At 41.6% G+C, this 17,860-nt stretch overlaps 1 protein-coding gene across 6 annotated transcripts in view; it reads left to right on the forward strand.

The window, feature by feature from the left end:
* ulk4 (unc-51 like kinase 4) overlaps nucleotides 1–17,860 on the forward strand; it is a 755,583-nt gene that overhangs the window by 462,203 nt on the left and 275,520 nt on the right. For all 6 annotated transcript variants that reach the window (XM_063070087.1, XM_063070088.1, XM_063070093.1 and 3 more), the window contains exons 28-29: nucleotides 5,081–5,132; nucleotides 5,244–5,388. In XM_063070087.1, coding sequence (XP_062926157.1) covers nucleotides 5,081–5,132; nucleotides 5,244–5,388 — 197 coding nt within the window. The remainder of the gene's footprint in view (nucleotides 1–5,080; nucleotides 5,133–5,243; nucleotides 5,389–17,860) is intronic.

Genomic DNA, 17,860 nt, shown 5'->3' on the forward strand with positions numbered 1-17,860 from the left:
TCTCCTAATGTAAGTGGAAAGAGCCTATTCACATTTACTCTGTCTACCCCTCATAATTTTGTAAACCTCTATCAAATCTCTCTTCATTCTTCTATGCTCCAAGGAATAAAGTCCTAACCTGTTCAATCTTTCCCGGTAACTCAACTCCTGAAGACCCAGCAACATCCTAGTAAATCTTCTCTGCACTCTTTCAATCTTACTGATATCCTTCCTATAGTTAGGTGACCGGAACAGTACATAATACTCCAAATTTGGCCTCACCAATGTCTTATACAACCTCCCCATAACATCCCAACTCCTATACTCAATACTTTGATTTATGAGTGCAAGTTATTGTGATTTATTATGGCAAGAGTTCTTAAGGAAACTGCATCTGAATAGAATGGCATCCTTTAGTAAAATTCTTGTCTTCCAATTGATAAGAGTCATGTCCTCACATTAGACTAATCCAGTTCCTGCACTGGTGTTTTGTAAATCAATTGACTAGATGCAAATGCACCCATGAATGCACATGCATTCTATGCATGTTTATTTGAATGATGAAGGTGATGAACGACAGATGTTGTCTGCATTGATCTTAGTACGGCATTTGACAAGGTCCCTCATGGTGGGCTCGCCTGAAAATAAGATGCATGGTATCTGCAGTGACTTGGCTGTGGTTGGTGAACTTTTTCCAACTGGAGGTCCGTGACTAGTGAAGTCCCACAGGATCCATACTGGGACCTTTGTTGTTACATGTAAATGAAAGCATGGATGGGTCATTGGGAAGTTAACAGATGATGCAAAGATTGGTAGTGGTGTGGATAGTGTAGAAGCTTGCCAAAGTATGCAATCAGAAATGTGTCTTTTGCAGATATGGACCAGAGAAGTGGCACACAGAGCTTAATCCTGGCAAGTGTGAGGTTTTGCACTTTGGGAAATCAACTGTAAAGGGTCAGAATACAGTTAATGGCAGATCAGTGTTGATGTTGAAAGGGTCGTTGAGTCCAATTTGACAGCTTCCTGAAAGTGGCTGCACAAGTTGATGGGGTGGTAGAAAAAGCATATGGCATGCATGCAATTATTAGTCATGAATATATGTTGCAGATTTATAAAATTTTGATTGGACCATATATGGAGTATCGCATTGAATTCTTATTCCATTATAGGAAGGATGTGACGATCATGAAGAGAGTGCAGAAGAGGTTTACCAGGACGCTGCTTGGATTAGAGAGCATATGGACAAACTTAGCTTGTTTTCTCTGGAGTTTCATAATCTAATGGGAAACCTGATTAAAAGATTCTAAATTTATATGATTATGAGAGGCATAGGTAGGAGGCAACTGGTATCTTTTCTCCAGAGTGAAAAGGTCGAAAACTAAAGGGCATGCATTTAAGTTGAAAGGGCATGTATGGGGCAAAACTTTTTACATAGTTGGGTGCCTGGTATTTACTGCCAGGGGTAGTAGTGGAGGGAAATGTGACAAAATGGGTTTAAAAGGCTCTTAGAGGGACACATGAATGTGTAGAGAATGGAAGGATATTGGCATTGTGTATGTAGAAGGGATTAGTTTAATTCGGCATTTAATTACTAGTTTAATTAGTTCAATATTGAAGGTCAAAGAGCTGTTCTTTTTCTATGTTTTAAATTGTATAAATAGAGGCTGATAGAATTTCCCAATAGGCTCAAGTTTATTGTTGTCAAGGGCATACATCAAAGGTTATAAATGCTAAGAAAATTAGCTTTTTGTAGCAGCAGCACAGGAATTCTCAAAGTATGCTGTACAACTGGATTTTATATTAAATTCTATCAGGTAACTTCTAAGATGGTTGTTCTACACGAGTAACTGAGTCGAAATCAGGTGCTAAACTATGTGAGAGAAATGTTTTCTGGTGACTATTATGAGTTATTATTGGAGTCAATTAAATGCATTTTCCTCATATTATTAAAATATTAAAATATCTCTATTTTAAATTACCTCCCTTATCCTGATTTGTCCAGCCTTAGTCAATGATGTCTCTGAGATGTTTATTCTCTGCTTTAGAAATCAGTTTACTTATCTTGTTCCAGATAATCTGTGTATTCAAATGAACAACCTTTGATGTTCGCTCGTAAACACCATTTTCCTTGGCTTTGACTTTTTGCAGGAGTATTATTGATAGACTTTTTGTTCCTCTTATTCAGTCTGCTTCTTATTACCTACCATGTAACACCATGCATTCGCTTCATCCTTCTTCTCTGTCTCAAGGAGCTCTACTTGTCCAAACCCTCTTCAACTCACTCAACTCAGCCAAAGAGCTCTCCACCAGTGCTCTGTCTGTAGTCCCAGTACACCCATGCAGCTCTCCTTGAAAGGCTGACCAAATGGCAGCTGGATTGGAATATTTTAAGTCAGAAGTATTCAGTAACTGGAGAAATTTTAGATTGTTCTCCTCCAAGCGGAGAAGTTTGAGAGATTTGATGAGACAATGATTATACACATTTTTAATAGACAAAGAAATGAAAGATTGCTTCCAATGCTGAGTCAAGAACCAGAATACTCAAGATAATAAATGAAAGGACGAATGTTGGAGTTCAACCTAGATTCACTGAGGATCAGCATACTTGTCAGTGAATAGCTGAACACAAGTAGTTCCCTTCAGAATTATCAACAGTAGTCCTTCCTGTTTGGTCTATAATCCTCGGACATGGTGTTTGCATTAGGTTATAGATTTCCCATTTCTAATTTCTATCGTGATTGTAACCCATCTGGTGCAACTTCATGTGCATTCAAAGCATAATTTCACAGCAACTTCCAAAACAGACACACTACTTCAGGCACAAACAAGAGAAAATCTGCAGATGCTGGAAATCCAAGCAACACACACAAAAATGCTGGAGGAACTCAGCAGGCCAGGCAGCATCCATGGAGAGGGGTACGGTTGACATTTCGGGCCAAAACTCTTAGGTAGAACTGGAGGAAAAAAAGCTGAAGAGTAGACTTAAAAGGTGGAGAAGAGGAGAGAGAAACACCAGGTGACAGGTGAAACCTGGGGGGGTGGGGATGAAGTAAAGAACTGGGAAGTTGATTGGTGAAAGAGACAGAAGGCCATGGAAGAAAGAAAAAGGGGGAAGGAGCTCCAGAGGGAGGTGATAGGTGGGCAAGGAGAGCAGTGGGTCTGGGTAAGCACACGGTCAGCAGGGATCACAGTGGGGGAGCGGTAAGAGAGGGTTTCACTGAACTCCCGTGGAAGGAAAGATTTAAACTTCTTCAAGGTAGGCATCCCTGGAAGAGTTTTCCCAGAGTAATAATCTAATCACAAACAAGAGAAAATCTGCAGATGCTGGAAATCCAAGCAACACATACAAAAACACCTTATATTCAGTCTGGGTAGCCTCCAACCTGATGGCATGAACATTGACTTCTCTAACTTCCGCTAATGCCCCACCTCCCCCTCGTACCCCATCCATTATTTACATACACACATTCTTTCTCTCACTCTCCTTTTTCTCCCTCTGTCCCTCTGACTTTATCCCTTGCCCATCCTCTGGGTTTTACCCCCCTCCCCCGTTTCCTTCTCCCTGGGCTTCTTGTCCCATGATCGTCTCATATCCCCTTTGCCAATCACCTGTCCAGCTCTTGGCTCCATCCCTCCCCCTCCTGTCTTCTCCTATCATTTTGGATCTCCCCCTCCCCCTTTCAAATCTCTTACTAGCTCTTCCTTCAGTTAGTCCTGATGAAGGGTCTCAGCCTGAAACGTCGACTGTACCTCCTCCTAAAGATGCTGCCTGGCCTGCTGCGTTCACCAGCAACTTTGATGTGTGTTGCATTTTCCTCATCCCTTTTTTTAAAAATTGAGCCATACCAGCATTTGAGTTTGATATAATCTTGCTGAGAGAAAATTATTATATCAAAAAATGTTTATTTAAGGTAATGAGACTGTCATAAAGAAAATTACCAACAAAAATTTTTACTGTAGTTCACAGCTAATGAAAGAAAGAATTGTCGAAGGGTGGGAGTGGTACTCGTTGATTTGCTGTTACATAGAGCTGCTTTTGGGATTCTATAGTACAGTACTCCTGTTGAAAGGGCAGAATAATAGATTGTTTAACCTGTCATCTAGAATTCACACTTTAGGAACTCATCTATATACCTCTTAACTGTGATGTGGATCTTTGCCTTCACTACTCCTTCAGACTACGCCTTTGTGTCCAAGACGTAGTCTGCATACTGTGGTTTAACTACCGAGGTTTGAATAATCTTGGTTCTGGAATGTAGTTGCTGCAAGTTAAACAATTTCTCATTAGTGCTAAAGGTTAGCTATACGGACTGGATAGTTTTGTTGACAGTTAGGTGTGGCGGTGGGGCAATGATGGAGCCTCGTTTGACACTGGACTTCACTGAACTTGACTGTTTTAGCAGCATGGCTTCCATGAAGCAATGATAAAATGAAGATGAGTCTTTGGAGGGATCTGAATTTGAAGAGAGTGCTTCACAGTTCCTGTTTGACTCTTCAAAGGGTTAAAGTTGATCAGTGAGGCTGTGATTATTTGTTACAGCACAATTGAATCATACTTTCATTCCAAAAAGAACAACTCCATACTGTGATGAAGCCTACAGCTGAGTATAGATTGGCAAGCCTTGCCTTTGTTTTGGAACAGATGCAGGTTGGATGGTGTAAGAGCTCCCACCAATGAGTGTGGATGCAGTCTAGGAATGTCGACTGTTCCTAATTGTTATCTGGTTGCCAAAGTGCAATAGTGTTCTTGTGTTTGTGAAAGAAGGTTCAGTTACAGTTTGTCCTCACAGAGTCACTTCTGGCAGTGACTATGCCATGTTATCATCAGATGGGAATCTTGGTTAGCATGGGCCAGTTAGACCAAAGGCCCTGCTCCTGTGCTGTACGACTTTATGACACCAGTGCCCAACTGAGTAAGGATCTGTGAAATCATATCTCAGCAAGAGGCTGCATCTTTGAGGAAAAGAAGAACAAATGTCAATGAAAATTGGCCAAGATACATCAAAGTAAAGGCAATTCTTTCCAATGTGTTATATTTGAGTTAATATAGTCAAATTAGCCACACATTTTCCTTTAATCTTTGCTTGTTTCTGCTTTTCAGATTGTTGACTGTGTTCTCCCTCCCTTAGTGTCTCTGGTGCTTAGTCAGAATGGTAAGGACGACCAGAAATGAAGTGCAGTAGTCATTAAATTTCCCATCACCTCTGCCTTACATGTTTTCTGACTTTTTATTATCTCCTTTTTATGTGCCTGCACTTTTGAAGTGGAGTGGCGGATCTTTAGCTTGCGGTTGCTGTCAGAAACAGTATCTGTTGTGGCAAACCATGAGACCATGTTGGGAGAGAAAGAGGAGTACCTTGCTACAAACAACAAATGGCTGTCCCTCATCCGAGAATCTCTGCTCCCTCAGTAAGTGAATGCTCCATTGTCAAAATTAGCTCATCTAATTGTGCTGGGTGTTAGGGCACTAAAAATATAAAAGAAACAGGAAGAATGCAGTGGAACTATGATGGGTGTGGAGGACAGTTGCAAAGGTATTGCAATGCTGATGTTGTCAACAACAGAGAAGAGATGTAACTAAGGAGAATAAAATTATGAAGGGCCTTGATGAAGTAGAAACAAAATATGTCTCCCTCAGTGGAGTAATCAAGAATTGGGGCACAGTTTTAATGAAATAGTTGTAAATTTGTTTTGAAATATTTAAAGACAAGAAAAGTTTAAAGGCATTGGATTTTATTTTTAAACTTACCTGAGTTACTTTGACAAATTCCAAACGCTTCTCAGGGTGCTTTCATCAAAAACAGTAGGAGTTGCAGTTTTTAATAAAAGGGCAAATAAGGCAGGAACAAGCAGAGTGGCCATTGTGTGAGTGGGCCAATGTTAGACTGGGGTGGCTTTGGCTTATCAGGCTTTAGTGAGAACAGACTTGGGCAAGGTAAGTATCTGCTCAGCTTCTTCTTCTTCATTTTTCTTTCTAGTTCTATTACTACATAGTTAGAGCAGTGAGAATGGCTCTGGGGGCTGTGTTGTGTTTTTTGTGTGAGATGTGAGAACTCTGGGAGACCTCCACATCTGCACCAGGTGCACCGAGCAGCAGTTCCTCAGAAAACGGGTTAAGGAACTGGAGCTGCACCTTGATGACCTTTGGCTCATATAGGAAACTGAGGAGGTGATTGGTGGGAGCTACAGGGAGGTAGTCACCCTGATTTCCAGGAAGCAAGTACCCAGGTGACTTGTCAGGAGAGAGAAAAGAAATGGGAAACCAGTGCAGAGTACCCCTGTGGCTGTCCCCCCTCAATAATAAGTATACCATTTTGGATACTGTTGGGGGGGGGAACAACCCAGCGGGGAAAGCTGTATTGACTGGGTCTCTGGCACTGTGGTTCAAAAGGGAAAAGGGGGAGAAGGTGACTGCAGTAGTGATAGGGGATTCCATAGTTCCATAGCTAGAGGAGTAGATACGAGATTCAGTGGACGCGCTAGAGACATGCAAATGGTATGTTGCAGGGGACATCTCGGATTGGGTCCATGACATTCTCAAGGGGAAGGGTCAACAGCCAAAAGTTCCGGTACATATTCAGACCAATAACATTGGGAGGAAAGGGGAGGACGTCCTGAAGAGGGAAATTAGGGATCTAGGTAGAAAGATGAAAAGCAGACTTCTAGGGTAGTAATCTCCGGATTGGCTGCCTCTGCTACGCACCAATGTGGATAAGAATAGGATGATTCAGCGGATGAATGCATGGCTGAGGAACTGATGCAGGGGGCATCAGATCTGGGGAAAGTATGATCTGTCTAAAAGGGACAGGTTACACCTGAACTCAAGGAGTTGTTGGGGAGGGGCTTAAAGTAATTTGGCAAAGGGATGCAAACTGAAAGCTGGCCGGTGTTGTAGTGGCATCTGCACCAGACTTCAAGGCGAGTGGTCCCGGGTTCGAATCCAGCTGGCTCCCTGCATGCTTTCCATCTGTGCAGCGTTGTGTGTTGAACTAGCAACGCGGCCTCGTAAAAAGTAAACAAAAAATGTTAAAGTAACAAGGCGCGGAGAGGAACAATAATATGAAACCGAGTGATAGGGCTGAAGATGGACCAGTTGGTTTACAAGCAGAGGCATTGTGTAGTGAGACAACCAGGAAAGGCAGGCAGATGATAGGGCAAAATTGCAATGAACTGCAGTGTAATGAGGACAAAATCAAAAAGGGTGATGAATATATTGGCATATTATATTTGCATGCACGCAGGATACAGGATAAACTAGATGATCTTGTAGTGCAGTTAAGAGATTAGCAGGTATGACATTGTGGGCATCAGTGGATCATGGCCGAAAGAAGTTTATAGTTGGGAGATTAACATCCAAGCAAACAGAGAAGCAGGTAGGCAGAGAGGGCAAGGTGGCTCTGTTGATAAAAAAAAATCCATAAAAAGAGATGATACAGGATTGGAAGATGAAACGTTCTTGGTAGAGTTATGAAACTACAAGGGTAAAAAGACACTAATGGAGTTATATGCAGGCCTCCAAACAGTAGTCAGGATGTGGGCTACAAATTACAGCGGGAGATAGAAAATGCATTTCAAAAGGGCAATGTTGCAATAGTCATAGGGGATTTCAGTATGCAGGTAGATAGAAAAAATTATGTTGGTGGTGATTTTGGATCCCAAGAGAGAGAATCTGTAGAATGCCTGTAAGATGGCTTTTTTGAGCATCTTGTGTTTGATCCCACCAATGAATCAGCTATCTGGATTGGGTATTGTGTAATGAACTGGGTTTAATTAGGGATCTTAAGGTAAAGGGACCCTGAGGAGAGAATGACCATAATATGATAGAATTCACCCTGCAATTTGAGATGGAGAAACTAAAAACAAATGGATCATTATTACAGTGGAGTAAAGGAAACTACAGAGACATGAGAGAGGAAAAGGCCAAAGATGATTGGCAAGGGACTTTAACAGGGATGACAGCAAGCAGCAATAGCTGGTGTTTCTGGGAGAAATTTTGAAGGTGCAGGATAGATACATCCCAAAGAAGAAGTATGCTAAAGGCAAGATGACAATGGAAGTCAAAGCCAACATACAAGCAAATGATAGGGCATATCACTGAGCAAAAATTAATGGGCTTTTAAAAAACAACAGTAGACAACTAAAAAAGCCAAAGAAGGGAAGAAATGAAATATGAAGGTAAGCTAACCAGTAATACCAGAGAATGGTTTCTCAAATGTATAAAGAGTGAAAGAGTGGTGAGAGTAGATATCAGGCCACTGGAAAATGCTGCTGGATAGGCAGTATTGGGGGACAAGGAAATGACAGAAAAACTGAAAAAGTATTTTGCATCAGCCTTCACTATGGAAGACACTAGCAGTATGCCAGAAGTTTGAGAGTGTCAGTGGGCAGAAGTAAGTGAGAAGGAGCTTGGGATGCTGAAAGGTCTGAAGGTGGATAAGTTACCTGCACCAGATGGACTACACCCAAGGGTTCTGAAAGAGGTTGTTGGAGAGATTGTGGAGACATTAGTAATAATCTTTCTTGAATCACTAGATTCTGGCATGATTCCAGATGACTGGAAAATTGCAAATGTCACTCCACTTTTCAAGAAGGGAGGGAGATAGAAGAAAGAAATTGTAGACCTGTTAGCCTGACCTCAGTGTTTGGGATGATGTTGCAGTCAATTGTTAAGGATGAGGTCCTATGGTACATGGAGGCGTATGATAAAATAGGCCATAGTCAACATGGTTTCCTTAAGGGAAAATCCTGCCTGTCAATTCTGTTAGAATTCTTTGAAGGAATAACAAGCATGATAAACAAAAGAGTATCAGTGGATGTTGTGAACTTGGATTTTCAGAAGGCCTTTGACACATGCCACACATGAGGCTGCTTAACAGGGTAAGAGCCCATAGTATTACAGGAACGGTACTAGTATGGATGGAGGATGGAAAAGATTCATCACATTGTTATTTGGGTTATCAGCTATAGGAGAGGTTGGACAAACTTGGGTTATTTTCTCTTAGAGTTGTAGGCTAAGGAGTGATCTGGTAGAAGTCTATAAAGTTATGAGAACCATAGATAGGGTGGACAGCCAGAGTAATTTTTTCAGGGTGGAACTGTCAAATATTAGAGGGTACCGTTTGAAGATGAGAAAGTTAAAATCAGCTTTAAAGAGCATTTTTTTTTACACCGAATGGTAGGAAGCTGGAATGCGGTGCCAGAGGAGGTGGTGAATGCAGATATGATATCAGTAATGTATAATAGGAATTTAGTAAGGTACGTGAACAAGCAGAGGATAAACAGATATAGACCATGTGCAGGCAGATGGAACTGGTTTAGTTTGACATCTTGGTCGGTACGGACATCAAAGGCTGAGGGCCCATTCCTTGTAGTACTGTTCAATGTTCTATAATATATATTCAGAAAAGGACACAAACATCTTCCCAGAAATGCTGGGGAATCCAGATTCTAATGAAAAGAAGGAATTAAAATCAATTAATATTAGTGGGAAAAGGGCAGGGGGAGTTAATGGCACAGAAAGCAGATAAATTCCTTGGCCTGGTGCTCTACTGAAAGAGGTATCCATGATCCACAGTTCTGTAGTTTCTTACAGGTTAGAATGGGGTACTGTAAAAATGGAGGGAGACCAAAGAGGTAAGAAGTTTAGTAAAGAAGGGGAAGAGTCAGAAACGGACCTTGTGAGGTGAGAGTGAGATGGAAGGTGGTGTAAACGTCTAAGTATATAGAAAAGTAGTTAGCAGCGCTAGTACGTCCATTCATCTGCTGGAAAGAATGAATGAGAGATCGGAGGGGGCCTGTGCAGAATTAAGACAAGGATATACTGTATCTCAATGTTCTACACAGCGGTTTGGGCTCATAAATGGGCACCTTGGATTTTGTGATAATTAGTTGAAGGAGAAATATTTCAGTGTGAAAGCAAGTTCAGCCAAGTGAACTTGGAGGTAGTGAAGGAGGTTTGTCTGGAAGGAAGAACCAAAGGGCACTTGGACAGACTAATGTTAGATGGATGTGCAGAGAGGGGACATATGTTGGCAGTTTCACCATAAGAAGAGGAAATGGAGAGGAGGAAATACATTCTTGTACTTGGACCCCTTAAAGCTTCAAATTGTGGGCTACATATATTGCACTACTTGATATTTTATATTTCCTGCCAGAAAATGATATTCCATATCTACTGTCCTGTCAATATTCATCAGGTTGGATTAAGATTAAATTGTAGGCATGTGTTAATTAAGCTTTGCAATATGCTTTACATTTATTTTGTTACAAGACGGAAGCTTAATAACTGTTATATGCTACATATATTGAAATCTTTAGTAATTGGCTTTTTCTTTCAAATTTTCTGTCAGTCAAAATATTGCTGACACACTCTGGAGAAATGTTTCTGCATGATGAAGTTTTCTACACTTAATGTGAATTGCCTGAGCCTTTGATGCTGGCAGTATGTTAAAAAGGAAGAACCTGGAAGCCAGCTTTGATTTATATTTTTTTGACTGCAAGCTACCCCAGTGATCTGAAAATTGTAATGAGAACAATTGAAGATATTCCTGGGTTATTCTAAGACTCCTGTTTGTCTATATTTCTATTTCTGTATTACATAGTGAAATACGAAGCCTGCGCACAGCCACACAAGCTGCCCTGTGATCCAATGCAAATCAGACATCAAAGCTAAGATATTCTCTGAAGTTGTATGATGGTACAAAATTATTTTATTTTGTGCACATGATATGGTGCATTAATTATTTGCCTTACTACAGAATTTTCCTTAATAAAGAATGTTCGTCCTAATGAAATAATGCTTCATAAAATTGAATGGATGGAGACCCCTCCTGGCAGGCAAGGCATAAATTTCAGATTCTTGCATTTTCTAGATCACTCAAAATCAATTTTGTTAACATGTAAAAGTGTCCTAATCACATTTTAAGACCCTATGCCATGCTGAGGAAGCATACATGTCCAAAATTGGTTCCCATCCACAAACTGTGTGAATTTGACAAGGAGAAGGAAATAATCAGGGAGCACCTTAGATCAAATCAGTGTTAAGTAGAGACCATTTGGTTGCAGCTGTGCAAGTCAAACAGTGCAGGGCAGTGGACCAAGTATAACACCGTGTGTCAGAGACCAGTGGTTATAGTCACTGAGCCCCCTAAAGATGCTTCAGGCTGTCAGTTATGAGGTATGTAACAGTAGTAAAGTCTCATTTCAGCACAGACCAAATTTGGACAGACCTGATAGTGAAGTTTAAAATTATAAATTTGCATGTAATTCATTCTTTATGCCTGCTGAACCCCGTGATCTACAGAGCAAACAGTTGGTTCTTTATCTGCATACACAGAATATTAACAATGTAGGTAGATTATTGCCTTGTATTGAAATAAATACTGTGGGCCCATTCTAACAGCTGCTGCAAGGACATCTTTGCAAAATGAACCAAGTTGGGAATTAGGTATTTTGTGAAACCTCAGAGATAGGCAAAGTGAAACAATGACCATGAAAATAAAGGCAGTAGAGTGAAAGGACCATGGCTGGTAAAATTTACCAGGACGTTGCCTAGTTTACAGAGTCCAGACTATATAGAGAGACTGAAGAAACCTGACTGTTTGCTCTGGAGCTGAGGGGAGTCTTGACAAAAGTCTATAAAGGTATGAGATATACATTGCTGTGCAAAAGTCTTAAGCATATATACAGTATGTAGCTAGGGTACCTAAGACTTTTGAACAATACCGTGGTAATTTTATGTATTGCATTGTTCTGCTGTTGAGAAAAAAATTCAACTTCCATGACATATGTGAGTGATGGTAAACCTGATTCTGATATGGGTCTTTATTGTGGACTGAGAGTGGGAAGGGAGCAGAGAGAGGGGAATCATAGTTGGGAAAAGGGGAAGGGAGAGAGAAGAGAGCAGAAAGCACCAGAGAGGCATTCTGTAATGATCAATAAAGCAGTTGTTTGGAATCAAATGATCTTGCATGGTGTCTCAGGAGTGTGTGTGTCTGCATCCATACCATCTCCCCCATCTCCTTCCCTGCCCCTTCTGCGGAGATCCACCGTCACCATCCACAACATCCTTTGCTCCTGCCAGATTTACAAACTCGCTCTCCACTCCACGTTGACAAATACAGTACTGCAAAAGACTTAGGCACCCTAGCTATATATATGTGCCTAAGACTTTTGTACAATATTGTAGATAAGGCAAATTGTCTTTCTTTTCAAGGCGGAAATCTGCAAAGCACTATTTTTTTGACACGCAGAGAGTGGTGGTTGCCTGGAATGTACTGCCAGATGAGGTGGCAGAAACAGATATGATAGCAATATTTAGGAGGCATTTAGAGAGACACATAAACAGGAAGGAGATCACATACAGGCAGATGGGATGAGTTTAAACTGGTATCATGAACCCAAAGGATCTATTCAAGTACTGTTCTATCTCTTTAACATTTCTGCTGTATTTTCTCAAATGTGCCTTCCAGTACTAGACTCCCCTGCATGGGAAAATTATTATATCTATTTAAACTAAGCTCTTAATAATTCTATAAACCTCTGTAAGTTCACTGTTTAGCCTCTTATGTTTCAGTGAGAATAAATTCAGACTATTCCAGGTAACATCCTAGTAATCTCATGTCGATACTCCTTATTGCTATCACATCCTTCCTGTGGTGTGACAATCAGAGCTCCAGATATAGTCTAACTGATGTTTTCTAACTGCAGCAGAATGTCACAACTCTTATTCTGAGCTTCTTGGCTTATGAAGGCAAGCATGCCACATGCTTGATGTTGATTGTTATGTTGCCAAAATGCCTGGAGACAGAAAAAAAAATCAGAATTTAACTTAAGAAGGCCAGGACTTGATAAGAAAGGGGGAAATAGCATATGAGCATTGTTTTTTTTTCCTTCTTTATGCAAATCTGCTGGATTGAGGGTTACTTAATTCCACTCTAACTTTGTGGGTTCTGCACTGGCTGATGAATTAGGTGTGGGACTCGCAGATGGGGTAGGAGGTACATGATTATTTTTGGTTGGTCAGAGAGTGCATTCCTTCTGTTGCTTAGACAAGGCTATTTGTGCTCTGCATGCATGGCTTTGGGGTTCTCAATGCATTTCCATTGCTTTTTCTCTGCTTGGGACAGTCATGGGCCAGAGATGCACAGGGGACAAGGAAATAATATTCTTCAAGGAAGAATTGAGTACATCCCTGAATGGCAGTACTAGGAATAGAGCGAATATCTAAAATACATAAATACATATTAACAGATGAGCTTTTCAATTTAATGGTATTCTTGACCTCCTTTGTTAATTACAGATGACGTCTCTTTTTTATTGAATCCCTCATTCTAACTGGGATAAATTCCCACTGAGAGTTGTGGGCCATCTGGAATGTAGAATGGATAGCACAGACCCTTTAGTCACAATGTTGTGCCGAATTTTTAACCTACTCCAAGATCAACCTAATGCTTCACTCACACATAGCGCTGTGTTTATTTCATCCATGGTGCTATCTAAATGTATTTGCCTTTACCCTGCCCCAGGTAGCACATTCCACATATCCACCACTCTCTGTAAAAAAAACCTACCTCTGACATCTCCCCTATACTTTACACCATTCATGTTAAAATGATGCCCTCTCATAATAGCCATTTCCACCCTGGAAAAGGTTCTGGCTGTCCACTCTATCTATGTCTCTTATAATCTTATACACCTTTATCAAGTAACCTCTCATCCCCCTTCATTCCAAAGAGAAAAACCCGAGCTCATTCAACTTTTCCTCATAAGACATGCTGTCTAATCCAGGGAACATCCTGAGAAATCTCCTTTGCACTCTCTGTAATACTACTACTTCCTTCCTATAATGAGGCAACCAGAAATGAACACAATATTCCTAGTATGGTGCAATCAGAGTTTTATAAAGTTACAACATTACCTCACAGTTCTTGAAATCAGTCCTCTGACTAATGAAAGCCAATGCACCACATGCCTATGCATGATAAATGGACATGGACCTCAGGATCCCTCTGTTCCTCCAGACTGTTAAGTATGCTGCTATTTGGCCTGTATTCTTCAAGCTCAACTTTCCAGAGTGAATCATTTCGCACTTTTCCAGACTGAACTCCATCTTAGCCCAGCTCCGTATCCTATCAATCTCTCATTGTAACCTGGGACTATCTTCTACACTATCAATAATACCACCAACTTTCATGTCATTTGTAAACTTACTAACCTGCCCTTCCAAGTTATTTCTAAAAAACTCACAAACAGCAGGAATCCCAGAACAGATCCCTACAGAACTCTGCTGGTCACCAACCTCCAGGCAGAATACACCCCAGCTACTACCACCAAATAGCTAGCTGGAGGTGTGATGGCATCAGCACAGGACTTTGAGACAAGAGGTCCGGGGTTCGAATCTGACCAGCTCCTTGCACGCTTTCTATCTGTGCTGGGTTGATCATCGAGCTATCAACTGAACTCCATAAAAAAACCAGACAAAATGCTAAAGAACCAAACAGCAAGGTTGCTGACCAACATGCCATAGGGCGTGGAGAGGAATAATAATAATAATACCAAATACCTTCTGTGGGCAAGCCAATTCTGATTCCAAGCAGCAAACTTTCCATGGATCTCATCCTTTTTGAAATGTGAAATCTTGTTGAATGCCTTACTAAGATACATATACACCACATCTTGCTGTTAGAATAATGTTATTACAGTGCTAGTGACCTGTCTGTAAGGAGTTTGTACCTTCTCCCCATGGTTTCCTCCAGGTGCCACAATTGCCACCCACATTCTAACGACATATGGGTTAGGGTTAGTAAGCTGTGGGTACACTATGTTGGCGTCAGAAGCATGGTAACTCTCGTGGGCTGCCAGCAGCACATCTCAGACATCAGACTGTGTTGGTCATTGATGAAAACCACGCATTTCGCTGTATGTTTCAATATACATGTGATAAAGCTAATGTTTAATCTAAATCCATTGCTCTACTTTCATGAATTTGTTTCACCACTTACTTAAAGAATTCAATGAGGCTTGTAAGGCAAGAGTTGCCCCTCACGAAGCCATGCTGTCTCTAAGAATCCTCTCTCATACTTCGCTCACCACTGTTTTAACTCACTGGTCTGTAATTCCCAGGATTATCCCTGTACCTTTTGTGAACAAAGGAATAACAGTTTCAACCCTTTAATCTTCTGGTGCTACTCCTGTGGCCTTTCATGGCACAAGGATCATGACAAAAGCGCATCAATTTCTTCCCCTTACTTTGCATAGTTGTATATCCCATCCAGCCCTGCGACTTATCTATCCTAATGTTCCGAAACGTTCCAATGCATCCTCTTAAAATCAACATATTCCAGCCTGATCTATGCTGTCGTCACAGTCATCAAGGTCCTTGTCAGTGTGAATATTGAAGCAAAGTATTCATTAAGGACCTCACGTACCTTCTCTGACTCCAGGCACATATTTCCTCTTTCATCTCTGATCATTCTTACCCTCACTAGTCATCATCCTGTTCTTGTAGAATGCCTTTAGATTTTCTTTAATTCTACTAGCCAAGGCCTTCTTATGTCCCCTTTTAACTCTCCTAAGAACCTGATTAAGCTCATTCCTGGCTACCTTATAAATCTTGTAACTCTCGCTTCGGCTAGCAGCTTAATATAGGGGATGATAGCCCCTGGCCCGGCCAAACTTAAAAAATCTCATTTGGATGGATGCTGTGCAATGTGTCCCGTTACAAATCAGTACCCCAAAATAACAAACAATGCACAATATGCGATTAAACAATTAAGCTTTATAATTCTCAATTTGACTGTGTGGTCAGTAAAGAAACAAAAAAGAAAGGGGCCCATTCTCATGAAACAGTCTATTGTGCAATGTGGAGCTCACTGATAAGGCTGTTCGTCCACCATCGACCTCCTCCGATCATCGCTGACCTTTGGACCATCGCTCCTCAGTCCACTCCATCCAGCGGTCTACCAACTCTCTCCATTCGTGTCTTCTCTCCTCATCTCCCCCGACCAAAAACCCCTGAATTCCCAGCTCCCAGACGCACAAGAAAGAACAACATCCTGCTCATTGGCTAGCAGGCCCCATTATCTCCAGTCATAACCCAAACATTGCGGCCACAGAGAAGCCATTACCTCAGCAGTGGAACATTACAGAGAGGCCATTACATTAGCAGTGAAATCCTACAGCGTGTTACACTCTCAAGACCCCTGTCTGATCCTTCTTCATAAACTCTTCCTCCTTTTCCTCTTGACCAGATATTCCACTTCTCTTCTCAGCCAAGATTGTACAGTAATAGAACATTACAGCACAGAAACCAGTCCTTCAGCCCATCTAGTCTATGCAGAACTATTATTCTGCCTGCATATGTACCAAAGTCCTCCAGACCGCCAGATACCTGTCCAAATTTTTATTAAATGTTGAAATCAAACTCACATTATACCACTTCCACTGGCAGCTCATTCCACACTCTCACCACTGTCTTAAACATTTCACCTTTAACTCTTAACCCATGAGCTTTAGTTCTAGAGTCACCCAACCTCAGTTGTAAAAGCTTGCTTGCATTTACCCTGTGTTGGTGGACAATCCAACAACTCACTGGAGGAGGAGGCTCCACAAATATCCCCATCCTCGATGATAGAGGAGCCCAGCACCCCTGTGAACAAGGTAAGGCTGAGGCATTTGCAACAGTCCTCAGTCAGCAGTGTCAAATAGTTGATCCAGCTCGGCCTCGTCCAGAAGCCAACAGCATCCCAGATGTCAGTATGCAACCAATCCGATTCACTCCACGTGATATCAAAAACGACTATGGCACTGGACACTATGAAGGCTATGGGGCCAGACAGAATCCCGGCAATAGTCCTGAAGACTTGTGCTCCAGAACTTGCTGTGCCACTAGCCAAGCTGTTCCAGTACAGTTACAACACCGGCATCTACCCGGCAATGTGGAAAATTGCCCAGGTATGTCCTGTACACAAGAAACAGGACAAGTCCAACCCAGCCAATTACTGCCCTGTCAGCCTACTCTCAATTATCAGCAAAGCAATGGAAGGGGTCAGCAACAGTGCTATCATGCAGCACCTACTCGGCAATAACCTGCTTACGGACGCTCAGATTGGGTTACGTCAAGGCCTCTCAGCTCCTGACCTCATCACCTCCTTAGTCCAAACATGGTCCAAAGAGCTAAATACCAGAGGAGAGGTGACAGTGATAGTCATCGACATCAAGGCAGCATTTGACTGAGTATGACATCAAGGTGCCCTGGCTAAAATGGAGTCAATGGGAGTTAGGGGGAAAACCCACCTCTGGTTGGAATCTCCCCCTCCCCCTCCCGCTTTCAAATCTCTTACTAACTCTTCCTTCAGTTAGCCCTGACGAAGGGTCTCGGCCTGAAATGTCGACTGTACCTCTTCCTAGAGATGCTGCCTGGCCTGCTGCGTTCACCAGCAACTTTGATGTGTGTTGCCTGTTTCCATGCTGATTTATTCATTAAAACCATGAATAACTCAGGGACCCTGACAAGTGGAGTCTAATGTGGGCAAGTAGAGTCAAATGACAGATTATTTTCTAATTGGAGAGAAACTGCAAATGAGTGGAGTTCAGAGTGATCTAGGTGTTCTGGTGCCTAAATCATAAAAGGTTTTCAAGCCTGTAGTTAAACAGGCAAACAGCATGCTGACTTTTTTTTGCAATTGGATTTCTCTACCTAAAAGGGCTGAGAAGATATTTGGCTACAAAGGTGGGATCTGGATCTAGTAAAGAAAGAGAAAGTAGTGCTGAGGTAAAGTTTGACCTCAATCGATTTATGAGGAACTCAGTTAGAATGTTGAAATATCTAGCCATACGGAGCTTACTGGCACGATAGGCAATGTAGCCTGTTAGCTGAATA

Source organism: Mobula hypostoma, chromosome 17 (assembly GCF_963921235.1).
Source record: "Mobula hypostoma chromosome 17, sMobHyp1.1, whole genome shotgun sequence".
Taxonomy (NCBI): domain Eukaryota; kingdom Metazoa; phylum Chordata; class Chondrichthyes; order Myliobatiformes; family Myliobatidae; genus Mobula; species Mobula hypostoma.